This window comes from Engraulis encrasicolus, chromosome 24 (assembly GCF_034702125.1).
Source record: "Engraulis encrasicolus isolate BLACKSEA-1 chromosome 24, IST_EnEncr_1.0, whole genome shotgun sequence".
In the NCBI taxonomy this organism is placed as follows: domain Eukaryota; kingdom Metazoa; phylum Chordata; class Actinopteri; order Clupeiformes; family Engraulidae; genus Engraulis; species Engraulis encrasicolus.
In genome coordinates this window covers 39,151,739-39,170,056 of record NC_085880.1, presented here as the reverse complement: position 1 = coordinate 39,170,056, position 18,318 = coordinate 39,151,739, and the positions used below count along the sequence as shown (strand labels likewise).

Sequence of the window (18,318 nt, the reverse complement as noted above, 5' to 3'; positions counted from 1 at the left end):
CTCATTGTTTTAGCAGAAAAGTAGAATTTGGGTAGAAAATGAGCCTCACAGACATGCATGCATAGAAATAAGCCTATGTTATTGGGATGCATGCATACAGCACATGCATAGACTTCTGCCATCAAATTGGGTTTCTTCCTAAGTGGATTTGAACTCCAGTCCAGTAGAGGGCCACATCCAAGTTAGGCAGACATGAGCCTTCATTGTGTAAAAGGGAGGGATGGGTACAGGGATGAGTCTGCTGCAGAAAACACAACCCGCAGAGAAATGAACAGAAACGGACGGTGCATTAAAGTCTGGTCACTCGCATGTACCTTCATAGCAAACGCGAATTGAACGATGGAGCATTCAGCATCAGACACCGAGACCGATGACTATAAACAACCGCTTTTGCAGCGCAAAGAGGAAACACCAGAAAAGGGTAAGTTTTGTGGTTAGTCGACTCGCAGACGAAAAGGGAAGGGACAGCGCTACTTCATAATTGATCAACACTGAAGTGTCACTTTAGGATGTCTTGTGTTGTAATCACTGAATTATTGCTCCTCTTATCTGGAGCTTTCTACATTTGGATGAATTAATCAAAGGTGGCGATGTTGTGCTGAGCGTTAGCAAAAAGTTATGTCATAAAATATTGATTGCGACTTCCCAGCACACACACACACAACATATTTCTCGGAGGCGGTGGAAAATGCATCGCCTAGACTAAATTGCAAAGTCTGCAACTTTAAAAATCCTTATTACCACAACTGATGGCAAACGTGTCTAATACAAAGGTTGTGTTGGGCTGCTATTGACAGTACGGCACTTAAAGAAAGCTGTTTTGAAATTTGCACCCTTTTCCTGGTAGCCCTTTGTTTACATGTCTTTGTTGACATATGGGCTGTTGAGTGGATTGTCTCTCGTCGCGGTGCACATGATTGAAACGGGGGCTATATCGGATTTTTAGCACTGTTGTAACAGTGTATCGATAAGCGTCTGTAAGACGTGGCAACATAGATTACATCTACTCTCTATGAGTGGGATGCATGCCCCTTTAAAAGTACAGTAATTATATCACTAAAATTTCTGGTCGGACTAGTCACGGGACCTGGACGCACTGGGCAGGATGGGCGTCACTTCGTTAACTGTTTCAGCGGCACAGGTGACAAATGTTTTTTTTGTGACAAACTATAATAGCTGTGAGATTGTGCAATAAGAGCAGTTGTGGAAAGTACATTTTACATTTACCCTACTGTGAATGGGTAGCTTTTATGAGTTTGGAACATTTAACTAGGTTTAAAATGAGTGCACTCATGCTTTTACAAGTACATGTTCAACCAAGTAAATGTACTTGGCTACTATAACCACCTGAGTAGGCCTACTGAAAAAAGGCAGATTGATGGAGAGAAAAAAAGGAAACAACCTACCGGAAATGAAAGGCATTGATGCATGCTTGCACACAGTGTTCACTGTTTGATAGTAGCCTACATTTAGAAATGTAGACCTCAGAGTCAGAAGCACACGCATAGTGGGGATCCGCGACTCAATTGGCCACAACAGGCAGGACGGATCAAACAGGCTTGATGAATGACGAGGCGGGAGTTGGTTCACTGTTGGTTCGCTGTAATTGCCATTTTGTTGACATATTAATGAAATGCCATCTGACCCGCCTTTGGCGGATCAATGCACGACAGCCAACCGGTCTGTCCGGATGAGGTCTTGACCCGGCTCTCCAACCGGATCGTCCGGGTTTTAGCTCTAATCTTGGCTCAGTGTCTTGTTGGATCATGGCTGGTGGTGCGGTACAAGAGGTCATGGAGATTGATATTCAAGAAAATGAAACTTTGAATTCTCATGGAAAGCTTATTAAATGTAACTAAGTAACTTTTACTCAAATTTCCTTTCCAGTGAAGTACTTTTAAAAACTCTTACTCATAGGTTTTTAGATGGGTAGACCTACTTTTGCTTTTACGGAGTGCGATAGGCCTACTAAATATAGTTTTAACTCAATGACACAATTTTCTGTTTGTTTTCCACATCCGAATAAGAGTATGATAATGCTTTAAAACAAGATAGAACATTCAGTACAAGCTGATGAATGACTAGCCTAACATTATGACCTTTCCTGACCAATTTATTGCTTTATTTCTCTTCTCTTATCCATTCTGCCTTTGTTAATCTGCCCGCAGCTCCGGCTTTGTGCTCTGCCCGTTACGGGCTGGCTTTGCTGGCCTGCTATGGCTTCTTCGTGGCCTATGCTCTGCGGGTCAACCTCAGCGTGGCCATGGTCGACATGCTCAACACCACCGGCTCCAGCAATGCCAGCAAGTCCGTCTGCCCCAGACACAGCAGTCCGCCCAAGCCCATACACGACCATACGGTAAGGCCTAATGCCAGTCTGCTTTCTTCCACTTGCCCGTCCATAGGGTTGCCATCTCTGTCTGACAAAAATCCTGGACATTTCAAACTCGATCTACTTTTTTTTTTTTTTTGCTTGTCTCCATTGGTATCCTTCATTTAGTGTTCAGGAAAGAACTTTTTTTTTCCTGGGACAGACCAACGGTAGGCTATTGGTGGTGGGGACCCTTATGACTTTGGGGCCTCTTGTCATTGTTTTGTCCTGGGAAGATGTGGACACAAGGTATGGTTCTCGTGAGTGTGACTTGTCAGAAACTGGACTTGAATTGGGAACCTGAAGCCCCTAAGAGAAAACACATATCCAGTAACTTGTATTGATGACCTGTAAACAGATTAAGTCGTCTCTATTTTCGAATAGAAGGTCATGAGGCTGTCTTGTGATGCATTTTACTGACAACGTGTGTACCTTGGACGGCGTTCACATTTGATTATACATGTGGCGTGTGAGATTAGATGGCTGTGCAGGCTTTCCCCCAGCGCTTTCTTATCAAGGCGGCCGCCTTGACTAAACCCCACCCCCGCCTTGGCTACGTTCCCTAAAAAAAAAAAAAAAAAAAAAAAAAAAAAAAAAAAAAAATGCGTCCGAGGGCAAAAAAAAAAAAAAAAACTTGTAAAAAAAAAAAAGTTGTAATGCATGTTCAAGCGCAGGCACTAGGACAACATCGGTTGGACTAAATTGTGACACCTAGTGGTCGGATTTATTACTACGCCATGTGTGTCCATCCTCGAGGCCATATTTTGAAACAATTTTAATTTTCAATTCTTGGGTTGCAGTTACGTCAGAATGCCTCTTCACTGGAGCGCGCGAATTTGAAATGGGGGACAACCACTGTCAATGGGGACAACCCTGGCTTGGAGCCATTGAAACCCATTCAAAAGTACATTTGTTCGATGTTCGACAGAATATTTTTAATTAGACCTTAAGACACACCATGGGTCTTGTTTAAAAGCTGAGAACCTCAGCTTTCCATACCTGAAAACGGTATTTTCCTAGCATCTACCAATCCGAAGGTAGCCTACTTTAAGTGCAGAATTACTTTTCTAAAGATAGCGTTTTGTTTCCTTGGAAACGGACGCGGTTTATGTGTTACGCATACGCTATTTGACTCGGGTTTGCATTATTATGGATGAATTTCTAATCTTGACATTCTAATGGACAATCTGTGCGAGTTTCAAAATGCGTTTTTATGTAACATGGGAGTAAAATGTGTTAACAGTACGCCCGTCTGGGATTTGTTAGCTAGTTCGCTAGTTAGCTAGCAAGTAAGTAATAGCAGAAATAAACTCTCTCTGGTAATAGATATTAGAATCGATCTGTCTCAATGGCCCAAGCATAAACAAAGAAACACCAGGATTTGGATGTAATGCTATAATATCAGCAATTTGTCAAAGCAAAACATTCTGAGAACATTCACAGAACCAGTTCATTATATCCACAGCCTTGAGTGTCGGCAAATCTTTCCACTTTTGACATGACGTAGTGTAGAGACCTAGCACTTGCTAGCTAACTAGCGGGCCAGCTAGTTTAACAAATCCCAGACGGGATGTAAACACATTTACTCCCATATCACATAAAACACATTATGAAATTCGCATAGATTGTCCATTAACATGTCAAGATTAGAAATTCATCCATAATAGTGCAAAACCGAGTCAAATAGCGTATGCGTAACACATAAACCGCGTCCGTTTCCAAGGAAACAAAACGCTATCTTTAGAAAAGTAATTCCGCACTTAAAGTGGGCTACCTTCGGATTGGTAGATGCTAGGAAAATACCGCTTTCAGTTATGGAAAGCTGAGGTTCTCAGCTTTTAAACAAGTCCAATGGTGTGTCTTTAGGTATAATTAAAAATATTCTGTGTCAGATCGAAAAAATGAAGTTTTGAATGGGTTTCAATGGCTCCAAGCCCAGGTTGTCCACCAGCAGCGGTAGATCACCACCAGGGGTCAGCAGCAACCCAAGAATTAGCATAAATGGGCCACCAGTAGGGCAGTTTAATTACAACAGGGCACTGGAACTCTTTTTTGAAAAACCGAGAAGGATGGCCTGCAAGGACAAAGACTTGCAAAATGTGCCATAGGTAGTCATAGGTAGCCAGTCAATTTTGCACTCCATTTGGTTTCTCTTTTTCGTTAATGTAAACAACCTGCACTGCACTTTTTGTTACATTTTTCTTTTCAGCTTCTGTAAATAGTTTTGATATGGCAGGTCAATAAATACATATTTTCCAGTTCTACACAGCTTTGTTATTATTCAAACCCACCCAAACCCCCGAAACAGTATTCGTGCCGTGCGTGACATCAAACCCCGCCAACACCTCCCCCCGCGTGACATCGCGAGTGCCCCCCCCCCCCCCCCCCCCCCCCCCCCCCCCCCGCCCCCCAGGGACAGACTCGAAGCCTCACCACCTTGACTAACCAATTTTCTGGGGGAAACACTGCTGTGTGTAGTCTTCAAATAAACTAGCAAAACAATATGAAAGCAAGGCTGAACACGAAGTACAGATTAGAAAATCTTTTCAGTTATTTGTCTATTTGTAGCAGGACGAAAAAAGCCCCCTCTTAACATTGCCATTTGACTCAGGCTCAAGCTTTCCATACAAAATTCCCACAGAGCATACACAATGCTGAGATTCTCATTCATCCAGGTTTTCTTTCACAGCCAATAGTATTTGGCAAGAAAAAAAAAGTATTTAATGAACTCAAGACCGTAGAAAAGCCACTGGAGTGGAAGAAGGGACTTGAGTTTTTACTAAATGAATTTTTTCATCACCAGCCAAGATGGCTAGTAAATGCTAATCTTACTAGCAAAACACACACACACACACACACACACACACACACACACACACACACACACACACACACACACACACACACACACTTATGGATGAAATTGGCTAGTAAGTTGGTCTTTTCTTAGCCTGGCGATGCCATCCTATGCACTTCCACCCTAAAGATTTTGGTTTGATGGAGTCAACAGTGGGCTTTTGCCCAGGTTAGTCTTTTCTGCCAGCCAAACTGGAATTTCACCAGCATTTGGCCGGTTGGCTGGTTTTACTTTAGAGCGCTGTTTACAGCCTTTGAACTTCCACCTGTTCTGACCACTATGTCTCTTCTTATTGAAATGCACCCAAAACAGGCCAGTGTTTACGAATGGGACTCGGAGACGCAGGGCTGGATCCTGGGCTCGTTCTTCTACGGGTACATTGTGACGCAGATCCCCGGCGGCTACCTGGCCCGCAAGTACGGCGCCAAGTGGCTCCTGGGCTTCGGGATCCTGGGCACCACCATCTTCACGCTGCTCACACCCGTGGCAGCAGACCTGGGGGCCGGCTACCTCATCGCCGTGCGCGTGCTGGAGGGCATCGGCGAGGTACGTGTGCCAAGATTCAAGACTCCTTTTTTTATTCACCATGAGGGAAATTTGTCTGTTGTAGTGTGTCTTTTATGTGCTCTCAGAAGCAGATATTATCCAGTCTCGGAAACTTGTGTATATGTAAAAAAAAAAAAAATGAACGAGGCGTCGAGTGGAAAATATTACATGGGGGGCATTCATGTCTGCTAAGTTCCCATTTCCATGTTTGGTACTTATCATAATTCCCCGTGCACATGAATGCACCATAAGAGTGTGGTTGTGCAGTTTTTATTTTTAAATCGTTCCGAGGGAGATTTATCTTGGACATGCATACCATAGCTGTAGCATAGCACAACACATGTCGGCGCAAAAAAAAAAAAAACACAACACAGAAATAAAATAATGCATGAAGTGCATACTTAAAGTGCATACCTACCGTGCCCTCATACATACATGAGGCAGCACTAGGTATGCTCTTAAAGGGACACTGTGCAGGAAATGGTCAAAAAAGGTACTGCAACTATGCTGCTCATTGAACCTGGGCTGCCTATTGCCAAATTTGATCTTTTCATGAAAGTGTACTAAGTAATAAACTAATATTTTGTATTATGGCCCAAGTACAGTAATTTTTTGAGCTAAAAATGGATATTCCTGGACATTCAAAATGGCGGACGATGGAGAAGATCCCCCTTTCATGTATGAAAAGTGCAATTCTTCCAGTCATAATGAATAATATCGGCCGGCCGATATATCGGGCCGATATTTGCCTTTATTAAGTGTATCGCATCGGCCGATACGCAGGCGGTTTTTGCCGATACGCCCACCCCGAGATTTTGACTACAGACGGGCAGCTATGTTGCTGGCAGACCCGCAGCACGCTGCTGCGTCACCCTCCCCCTCTCATTGAGTAAAGTAAACAGCCTTGCAGGCTGCCACAAAGTTTTAGACTTTCAGACGCATAATATTTTAATGTGGACACTGAATGACAAGGCATGTGCATGCAATAGGCCTAAAGGGAGAATGTTTCAGTTCCATCCATTTCCTGTACTAATTTTAATTCCCTGGTTCATTATCCAGTCAATAATCACCACCATTTGCCATCTTTTACCTACCGTTGTAACTGTCTACCGTGTCTAATTTCCACCGCCTTTCAAAACGTGCATTTCATACCGTCATTCATTTATCAACTTCAATCTATTAGCGACATCTAATAGGTAGCAAACACCACTTGCAAACTGGCTAAATTAAAATATTGTAAACCATTTCTGTAGCATTTAACCAACCAGCAACGAGGGTAAACTACTGTTTTTATTTCCCTGGTTCATTGTTCGGTCATTTATCACCCCCATTTGCCATAACATAACTCTTACCTAGCGTTGTAACGAGTGCCTTCCAGCATGTTTCAGTGTACATTTCCACCGCGATTCAAAACGCGCATTTCGTAGCGTCATTCATTTATCAACTTCTGTTTAGCGATCTCCAATGAGTAACAAACATCACTTGCAAACTGGCTATTTCAATTCATAGAAGTTTAATTGTTTAGAAATACTGTGTAAAACATTTCTGTAACATTTAACTGACCAGGTCACCGGCATGCAACCACTTCCTCGTTCAGCAACAAGTGAATGTTCCAATCTGTGTAAAATAGAGGGGTGTCCGCCGTTTGACGGACCAAACCATTTTGAACAGGGGTGTTTTTGCTGGTGGGATTCTTTGCAATGTATTTTATAATATGATAATAAGAACATGTTTTTTTTTACTTGTCTATGTGTTTTGTTTGCATTTCTTTGGTTTGTTATTTTGGGCTTTTGTTTGTTATTTAGTTGATTTGATTTTTTTTGGCCCTAGTAAATCAAGTACACCTATACAGGTGAAAAAATAGGCATAAATATTTAAACCCATAATAATCTTGGGGTCATCCCCAACATTTTTCAAATTTACAGTCAAGCTCTATGCTATTGTACCACTGTCAAGCCACAGTCCTTTGAATTTTTAATGCCTTATGTATACCTTTTTAGGTGGCTATAATGAAAAACTTGAAAAACTAGTTGCTCAGTGTGCTTTGTAGGCCTACATGACAGTTTTTTCCCTGTTATTCATGTTATGGTGTGATGAAAAGGTGATGGGATAGGATTTTTTTTTAAAATGATACAGTACTGATTTTTGTCATTTTTAACACTTTTTAACAATATCGGCATCGGCGTATCGGGTATCGGAAATCGGGTATCGGCCAAGGGTGATGGAGAAAATATCGGTATCGCATCGGCCATTAAAAAACCTGTATCGGTCGACCCCTAATAATGAATACTTTGAATTTAATGGTGGTGGTAAGTATTCATGAAAAAGGTAACATTAGTGAATGGGTAGCATGGATTCTGGAAATAAACACCTAAAAATCTCACACAGTGCACCTTTAAAGTATGCCCTTTATGCAACTCTATGATGGCACCCTATGTCTGTTTTCCTCTTGTTGCATCATGTGTTGTGTGTCCTGTTGTAAGGGTGTCATGTGTTTTGTGTCCTGTGGTAAGGGTGTGGTTGTGTATCTACCTTCCATTGTCAAACACTACAGTTGGCATCATTTTATCTGTAAATAGAGGGAAGGTGCGTTTGTGTCACTCGATCTATTCAATGTGCATTGCAACCCTCGAAAATGTATTCCACTGGGCTGTCCCTTTTTTTTTAAGTCTGGCTGAGCCAGATCAGCACTATTTTATGCAAACCTCAGAAATGCTATCTCTGTCCATTCTCTTCTGAAGTAGAGCCTTCTCCCCACAAAAAAGGAAATTTCTCAACATGCACAAATGTACAGTACAGGAGCCCCTTCGCTTTTGTAGGAGACGTGCTTGTGAAAGATTGAAGGGGTTGTATTACAAACGCACTTGATAAGCAGCAATGGTCTGTCATTGCCTCTGTTGTGCAAACTGATACCACAGTTGCATCCACCACCAATGTCCTTGATAATGCGGTTTGAATGCAATGCACATTTAGAATTCCTTGTCTTGATTTAGATGCTGGTGTTTTTTTTTTACTGCCGTTGTTTGTGCCATTAAGCATCCGTGTGTACATGGTTTAATATGATTTATTATATGGTGTGACGTCATCGGTCGAATGCTCCATTCATTTCAACGGGGCTCCCCAACGTTCGCACGTCTGTTATTTTTCGATAACGGACGGGTTGGTCTATAACAGACCGCTGTCAATGGCAACAAGACTTTTCACTGCTAAAGCGACTTTTCAACAAGACTCTAATCAGCTGCTGTGATAGACAACACCTGTTGTCCTGGCTATAGCTGTTGCCTAGCGGTGTTCCACAACGGCACTGTTTTGTTTTGCGCAGCAACAATCTTTTGACATTAAAAACTATAATAGACTTAACATTAAATAGGCCTAAAGAAATGTCCCCGCCATGTGTGAATCATTTAAGTATATCCATATAATAAGCGGGTTAACTTTCGGCGAGTCGGTCGCTTTGTGGAATAGCAGCACTTCAGAGAGAACAAGACCCCTCCGCTCCGCGTCGGGGTCTAAAGATTCTCTCTGTCGTGCTGCTATTCCACGGTAGCGACCTTCTCGCCGAACGTTAACCCTTACTTAATGGTGCATTCCAATCCAAACTAGTAGGAGATTGCACTTTTCCCACCTGCACATTTCAGCTCCCGTTCCTGGCAGTTGAAGTTGGAGTTCTACAAGCATTGTAACCACCACAGGTCTACCTATAGAGGTATTTTCATGTGAGCCAAAAGAGCCATAATAGCTATTATTTCTGTTGTGTTACATTCATATCGACATAATATCATGCTATAACATGAAGAAGATGTTGTGTTACAATGGCTGTCTCTGGAACAACCGCACACAAGAGAAATAAAGTTACACTTATTTGTTGTCATTTTAAGTTACGGCTCCATGGGCGAAGCCATTATCCTCCGACTTCAATTTGTTTTTAGGGAGGAGTACAGTCAGGTCCCCGCAGTTCACCAGTAGGAGCTCCCACTTTGACTGGCGTTCAGATACATTTCTCATAGTTGGAGTTGGGAGAAGTGCAATCTCCTACTAGTTAGGATCGGGTCTGGAATGCACCAAGTGTACTGGAGATAGGAATTGGTCCGCTTACCTTCAAGAAGGAAACGTTTGGGTGTGATTACAAGAACTATAAAGCTAAAGCAGAAAAAAATTCAATCCCAAGCTTATTCTTAATTCCTAATTCATTAATTAAACAATGTCCACAGGCGTGTTTCGCCCTTAAAGCCATCAATGCTGGCTCAAGGGCCGGCATGCGTCAACGGTGGACATGGTTTAATAAGCTTGTGTGTGTGTGTGTGTCTGTATGTGTGTGTGTTTGTGTTTGTGTTTTCTTCTTCTTTAAGTTAATCCGAATTAAGCAACTCAGCATTTTCTCCCAATGCCAAGGCAAAGAGTGCCTTTGTTGTGGTTGTGGTTGGTCAGTTGCTAATGCTATGTTCCCTTTTGCTAGAGGGTCAGTCGCTAATGCTATGTTGCTGAGCTAATTGTATGTTTCCTATTGTTAGGGGGTTACGTTTCCTGCCATGCACGCTATGTGGGGTTGCTGGGCCCCCCCACTGGAACGCAGCCGGCTGCTCACCATTTCCTACGCAGGTACCGGCAGTAACTCCATACACTTTGCTCTGGTGTGGATGATGTCCAAAGCATTGATTCATTCAGTACTGTTTTGTGACTGCGGACATGTTTTGCATTGTGTTTTCAAGTCACGACAGGTCAAGTCAGCTTTATAATAATAATAATTATAATAATGATAATAATTGTAATAATAATAAAGACAATTATAATAGTACATATTTTTGTATTCAAAGCCGCTTTATCCATTTCTATTATTATTATTCTATTATTATTATTATTATTATTATTGTTGTTGTTGAGTTAGGTGTGTTATAAAGCTTGTTGTATGCCCAGGTCATACAAGGAAATTGAAATAACATTTCTCTCTCCCATGCAAAGGCATAGACATACACATAACGGGTCAGGACAGGACTTTTGAAAACAATCACTTAGAATTGTCAGAATAAATGAATAAAATTAAAGGCAAAATGCAATGTTCTGTGAGTCTCATGCAGTGCCAAATTGCGTGGCTATGCATTGCAGTGCTGGAAGGCAGATTTAAATGCTGCCTGCAGCTTATACACCATTAAGCTTACATCCAGGGTTGTGTAACTGTCTTCTTTTGTTTTGCAGGAGCTCAGTTGGGGACTGTGGTTGCCCTGCCGTTGTCTGGGATGATTTGCTTTTATCTTGACTGGACCTATGTCTTCTACTTCTTTGGTAAGCCTCTGCTCTTGAGTGCTGTGGAGGAGGATGCAATGAATATACGCATAGTGCTAGCCACCATTGCCACATCATGGATTTGTGCAGCCTACAGTAACCCTAACAATCCAATGTGCTTTATCATAGCTTCACAAAAACGCAAAACCGTGTGATCATGTTTATGGCTAGTGAATGAACAAAGCAATGTCATTTCACGATCTCGTTTATTGCCTGCACATGACAACCTGATGTCTGCATTGTTGATCTGGGGTCTATACCAAGGAGCTGGCTCAGGAGCAAACCAGGTTAAGTTTAGAGGTAAATCATTTAATGGAAGAGCCTGGATTCCTCATTTTCATAAGAAAATGAGAACTTCAGGCTCTTCTATTCGATGATTTACCTCTGAACTAAAGCTGGTGTACTCCTGAACCAGCTTTTTAGTATACCCCTCTGATCTTGTAGTAGGTAGTGTGCTAACAGAGAGAGTATGAATGAGATATTTTAACTGTTTTCTCCCTCTAGCCTGTGCCCTCAGCCGGGATCTTTCTATAATAATAACATCTGTTCCTTTAACCCATTGATGCTGGATGTTGTGTTGCGCAGCATTGGCCCTGGTGCCTGGAGCTGCATGACGCAACATTCAGGGACAATTTTATTAAAAACCTTGGTATGTTAGAGCTGAATGAACACATTCTAATGCAAGATGAGGGTCTTGGGGTTTAAATGCAACTTATTGCACGTTTTTATGTGCTTCAGAGGCTAAGATATTTACGTTTTTATAGGCTACTACTAGGGCAACTTTTCTTAAAAAGGGCTTAGGCATTCAGCAGCCTTTTTTTGCAGGTGTTTTAGGCATCAATGGGTTAAATGCCATTTCCCCTTGCTCAGTCATTCATTGCATTACACTGGTCTCAGGGAGGGTGATGTTGCTGCATGATTAACTCAATTCCCAAAGCATTCCCACGCTTTCATAGTCACGCTCTTAAAGATTAAGCTCTGCCTTAGTGTTTTATACCTAAACCTCTGATTTCATTTTTCCTTTAAAACACATTGTGCGTGAGTGCGTGCGTGGGTGTCCACGATGCATTTGTGTACATGCTATTTGGCATTTGTTTTCATATTTCCTTTAATCTCTCTCTCTCTCTCTCTCTCTCTCTCTCTCTCTCTCTCTCTCTCTCTCTCTCTCTCTCTCTCTCTCTCTCTCTCTCTCGTTTGCAGGAGCTGTTGGCTTGGTCTGGTTCATCTTATGGGCTGCGCTGGTCAGCAACACTCCCAGCACACATCCCAGAATATCTGAACGAGAGAGACTCTACATCACCGCCTCACTCAAACACGAGGTAGACTCCTCTCTCTCTCTCTCTCTCTCTCTCTCTCTCTGAGGTCTCTAGTCATGGGGAGTGGTGTTTGAACAGCGCATACTACGATATGATACGATTAGACTTTATTTTCAGTTTTCACTGGCATTCATTTTGCGCCCCTGAGCAACACTCGCTTAAGACAGGACATACACATAACATCACATCACAAGACTATTGCACAACCAACAAAAACGGAGGACACAGGCCTATGTACAGACATGCACGCATACATACATTACGTACAACCCACATAACTTGAGATCCTACCAACATGGAGTGGTAACTGGATAAAGATCTACAAAGTACTCCCAGATTGTGTTTTGTTGGCTGTTTGTTGATACTGTTAAATACGGTGAGTGTTAAATAATAATGTCAAGTCAAGTTTATTGTCAATTTCTTTACATGCACTGGTCATACAAAGAATTTGAAATTGCGTTTCTTGCTCTCCCATGCAGACATAGACTAATCTAGGTAAGGACATAGACAGTATAGACATAGACAGTACTCATACATGGACATAGACAGTATGGACGTAGACATTGCTCATACAGACATTTAAAGTGCAAGACTGGACAACAGAAGACTTGTAGAGAACATACATTAAGAGGAGGTATTTTGTTGTTCTTTTTCTAAAAGTCCTTTATAGCGTTCTGACATAGTAATAGTAGCATTTGAAGAAATAAATAATTAAAAAAGGTTTTTATTAAATACACCAGCAGCAGTATGTGTGTGTGTGTGTGTGTGTTTGTATGTGTTTTGTGTGCGTGTGCGTGCGTGTGTGTGTGTGTGTGTGTGTGTGTGTGTGTGTGTGTGTGTGTGTGTGTGTGTGTGTGTGTGTGTGTGTTTAGTGCAGGTAGAAAGTGCGGTGTGCGTCTGTGTGTGTGTACCTGTGTATGTGTGTGTGTGTGTGTGTGTGTGTGTATGTGTGTGAGTATGAGTTGTGTGTCAGTGTGTGTATGTTTGGGTTTAGTGCAGAAAGTGCAGTGTGCTTGTGTGTGTGTGTGTGTGTGTGTGTGTGTGCGTGTGTGTGTGTGTGTGTGTGTGTGTGTGTGTGTGTGTGCATGTGTATGTTTTGAGTTAGTGCAGGTTGAAAGTTCAGTCACAGATGTAGTAGTGCAGGTGGAATGTTCAGTCGCAGATATGGTGGTGGGGATGAGGGGGGGGAGCGTTGTCAGTGGCCTGGCTGGCTAGAGGCTGACAGTGAAGGGAGAGTGGGTTGAGTGTTCAGTATCTTGATTGCTTGATGCATCGTGCTGCTTGCAAGCCTGGTGGTACGGGAACGGAGGCGCCTGTACCTCTTTCCAGAGGGCAGGAGGCTGAACAGTTTGTGTGCAGGGTGGCTTGTGTCTTTGATGATCATCAGTGCTTTTCGGGTGAGGCGTGCGGTGTAAATGTCCTGCAGGGAGGGGAGTGGTACTCCAATGATCTTCTTCGCTGTGTTCACAACACGCTGGAGTGTCTTCCTGTTTTTCTCCGTGCAGCTTCCTCCCCACACTGTGATACAGCTGGACACGACGCTCTCTATGGTTCCTCTGTAGAATGTTGTCATGATGGAGGGTGTAGCACTTGCCTTCTTTAGTTTGCGCAAGAAGTAGAGACGCTGATGGGCCTTCTTCGCCAGTGATGTAGTGTTGGTGGTCCAAGAGAGGTCGTCGCTGATGTGCACTCCAAGGAACTTGGTGCTGCTCACTCTCTCCACTGCATCACCGTCGATGGTCAGTGGTGGCAGTTGTTTTTGGACCCTCTGAAAGTTGACAACAATCTCCTTGGTCTTGTTGACATTCAGCAGGAGGTTGTTGTCTTTGCACCATCTGGCCAGCAGGTCTACTTCTTCTCTGTAGTGGGTCTCATCGCCCTTAGTGATGAGGCCCACCAGTGTTGTATCATCCGCAAACTTCACTAGATGGTTAGTGCTGTGGGTCGTTGTGCAGTCATGTGTCAGCAGCGTGAACAGCAGGGGGCTGAGAACACAACCTTGCGGAGCCCCCGTGCTCAGGGTCAGGGTGCTTGAGGTGTTATTCCCTACCCGTACTGCTTGTGGTCTCTGCATCAGGAAGTCCAGCAGCCAGTTGCAGAGGGAGGTGCTGAAACCTAGTTTGTCCAGTTTTCTGATGAGTTGTTGTGGTATTATGGTATTGAATGCTGAGCTGAAGTCAATGAACAGCATTCTCACATATGAGTCTTTATTGTCCAAGTGGGTGAGGGCTGGATGGAGGGCAGAGCAGATTGCATCCTCCGTGGATCGCTTGGCTCGGTATGCGAACTGGTAGGGGTCCAGGGTGGGGGGTAGGGTGGCTTTGATGTGTGACAGGACTAGCCGTTCGAAGCACTTCATGATTATGGGCGTCAGTGCTACAGGACGGTAGTCATTGAAGCATGATGGTGATGATTTCTTCGGCACGGGTATGATGGTAGCAGCTTTGAAAAGTGATGGGATGACTGCTTGCTCCAGAGAGATGTTAAAGATGTCTGTGAAGACATCCTTCAGCTCTTCTGCACAATCCTTCAACACTCGGCCAGGTATGTTGTCTGGGCCAGCTGCTTTGCGTGGGTTGATGGTGGCCAGTGTCCTCTTCACACTGGCAGAGGACAGGTACAGGGGTTGATCATGGGGGGGAGGGGGAGTTTTCTGTGGATGAGTGTCATTTTGTGCTTCAAAACGGGCAAAGAAACTGTTCAGGTCGTTTAGCAGAGAGGTGTTGTTGTCACAGCTTCGTGGTGCGGGCTTATAGTCCGTGATGGCCTGTATGCCCTGCCACAGGCTCTGTGCATCTCTGCTGTCTTTGAAGTGTGTTGTTATTTTGTCCGAGTATTCCTTTTTTGCTTTCCTGATGCCCTGGGACAGGTTTGCCCTTGCTGCTTTTAGGCCAGCTACGTCTCCTGCTCTGAAGGCTTTGTCTCTGGCCCTCAGCAGTCTGTGAACGTCTCCTGTGAACCATGGCTTCTGGTTGGCCCTGGTGGTGATGCGTTTTATTTCTGTAACATCATCAATGCATTTTGTGATGTAGGAGGTCACGGTGTCTGTGTACTCCTCAATGTCAATGTGGTTGCTGTGGGTGGCAGCTGTTTTGAACATGTCCCAATCTGTGGTTTTAAAGCAGTCTTGTAGTCGTGACACGGCTCCCTCTGGCCATTTTCTCACCTCCTTCAGAGCTGGTTTGGTGAGTTTTACCTTTTGTCTGTAGGCTGGCAGTAGCAGAATCGTTAGGTGGTCTGATAGGCCGATGTGGGTGTCTAATTGTGATGCAATGTTGAATGATGATAAAGTGTGATGAGTGCATGATGGGTGTTTAAAATGTCAGTGAAGAAGCCTCATGGTGATTCTAATGGCTTTTAGCCAGAGTCAATATTAAGGTGTTCCGTGAATATTATTTGCAGTATATTGCAAATAACACAACTGACTGTGCAATGTAAATTTTGGTTATATACTTATTATTATAGTTGTCAATCAGCACAATGTGTGTGTGTGTGTGTGTTTTTTTTTTTTATCGTGTTAATTGATTTTTCCAAAAATGTTACATAAAAATCACATACATGTCCTTACTTTTTTGTAGCTCTCTCCAACCTCCGACTATATCCCCTGGGGTTCCATATTCACGTCGTTGCCATTGTGGGCTATAGTAGTTGCCCATTTCTCCTACAACTGGACATTCTACACACTGCTCACCCTGCTCCCAACCTACATGAATGACATACTGGGTTTCAGCATAAAACAGGTAAGAGGACATTTATCACTTTGAATAATTAGAGATAATATTCTGATACTTTATGAGTCACTAAATGGCTTAGGCCCTACATATATTGTAGACATAGAGCAATATCATCCTAATAAATGTCTTGGATCTTCAGTCTCCTCTACTGGTTGTGCCTAGGGTCAAATCCTGACAGGGTGAAATGTTATTTAGTCATTATGTTGCAGCCAGCTTTCTGTTCCTAGAACTGCCCCAACAGTATCTTGATTTAAAAATACATTAAAAACGACTTTATTTGCATCTGCTTTTGGTGATAGTTACCTACTATCTATAATACAATATATTTTTTTCTTCTCTTTTTTTTTCTTTCTCTACTCTCTAGCACATTGAATGACAGATTGATTGATTGTGCTACATAAATAATTTTGATTGATTGATTGACAATATTGCTTGTTGGTGCTGATTGGGGTTTTTGGCTGTCCAACTCATTTTTTGCTGGAAAAAACCCTTAACTTCTACTTAACAACCACTTTGTATTTTAGTAACAAATTAAATGCAGATTAATTGCATTTCAGGACCAACAATCTTTATCGTGGATGCTCTGCTGCGAACAAACAGCAAAGCCTAACAGCATGTTTACATTTCTGTGATGTGTGAAGAAAAAGGAGTCGCACACAGGAGCTTGATGCTGTTCAGTGAAACTGTATTAAAAGCCGAAAATAAAGAGAAGCCAAAACAAAAAGTGGGATGCAAACGTTTCTGGTCTAGCCCACCATCACCCTAGTTTCTGTCATTTTTCTGTCATGTAAAAGTGTGATGGGTTTTTAAAATTATTTTTTTCATTGACCTGCTGCGTTTGCGTTTCGCCGTGTTTCAGAATGGCATGCTGTCTGCCCTGCCGTACCTGGGGTGCTGGATATTCGCCCTGCTGGGGGGCCAGATGGCGGACTACTTTAGGGAGACCTGTCTCTTCCGCACCGTGGCCGTGCGCAAGGCCTTCTCCATCATCGGTGAGTCACATTTGTCATTTTTTAAATGTGATGTAATGGGGTTTTTTTCTATCTGTATTGGCCATGATAGAGCTATAGCTGCTGAAATGGCAATGAATGTTAACAATCAATCCATCAATCATCGGTGAGTCGCCCGGCATAAATGATTGTGGCGATTAGTGATGCATGCAAGAAAATTGAGCAATGTGATGCAATGCGGATGTCACTTCTGCATTTTGGGAGCTTATCAGTCTTGCAGACAGTGGTAGAAAATCTGAGGTGATGGTTACACGTACTGTATGTGGAAACTTCTCTCAACTTTTTCGTTTCTTGACTTTATTTTCCTCTGATGCCATGGCTTGCCTTTCCCATGAATTAATGGATCAATTAAGTTTGTGTTGCTTCTCTTTGCTTGCTTCTCTTTGCTTAATTCACCTGCATGGCCTCATCACCTGTGTCTTGCTGCAGCAAACAAAAAAGTATATCATAATGTCGTGGAGCTATTGAGCAAAGTGTGATGCGGTTTCATCACATCGTTCATCTTAGGAGCAGGGCTTGACATAAACTTGTTCCTCACTTTTGGCAGTGGCTAGTGGTTCCAGAATCAGCAGCTATTTGGCCTTTCAACTAGCCACAGTTTTGGTGTCAGTATAATTAGACACATTTTCATTACCATGATACATCTAAGCTCAGAAAATGAAGTGATAAGACAATGAGTGCTAGTATGGACGTAGTGTGTTAAATGAAACTACCTACAATCAGGGCTCTAAATTAACTTTTTCCACCACCAGCCAATTTGGCTAGTAGACATTTTTTCTTGCTAGCCAAATGGAAGGTCAACTAGCCATTTTTTTCTCACCAAAATAAACCATGCGTTAATTATGTTGCTTTTAATTATTTTATTAAACTAGGCTATGTCCTCAACACAGATAAACAATATAAATATTATACTCAATATAATTCAGTCTATTCTATAATTATTTAGTAATTATATTTGTATTACCTGCATTTCATTATTTTTCATTCCCTTTCCATAAACTGCACAGACAGCCAAACACTAGCCTATTACCTCACACACCATCACCCAAACCTCATACAGTATAGGCACAAACACAGCATGCCTTCAACACTAATGTCACACACATACCAGACTTTCAACATACACTAGCCAAACACACACACAACCAAACACTGCAAAACCACATATCCCCTACACAGCATCACTTCACACACAGTGGGCCAA

At 42.7% G+C, this 18,318-nt stretch overlaps 1 protein-coding gene across 1 annotated transcript in view; it reads left to right on the top strand.

Annotated features, from left to right (window-relative positions):
• The first annotated feature begins 219 nt into the window (after nt 1-219).
• Nucleotides 220-18,318, top strand: part of slc17a5 (solute carrier family 17 member 5) — a 28,320-nt gene continuing 10,221 nt past the window's right edge. The window contains exons 1-8 of the mRNA XM_063192054.1: nt 220-421; nt 2,169-2,359; nt 5,541-5,774; nt 10,286-10,373; nt 10,968-11,054; nt 12,255-12,373; nt 15,949-16,110; nt 16,964-17,096. Of these exons, the coding sequence (XP_063048124.1) occupies nt 340-421; nt 2,169-2,359; nt 5,541-5,774; nt 10,286-10,373; nt 10,968-11,054; nt 12,255-12,373; nt 15,949-16,110; nt 16,964-17,096 (1,096 nt within the window). The 5' untranslated portion in view covers nt 220-339. The remainder of the gene's footprint in view (nt 422-2,168; nt 2,360-5,540; nt 5,775-10,285; nt 10,374-10,967; nt 11,055-12,254; nt 12,374-15,948; nt 16,111-16,963; nt 17,097-18,318) is intronic.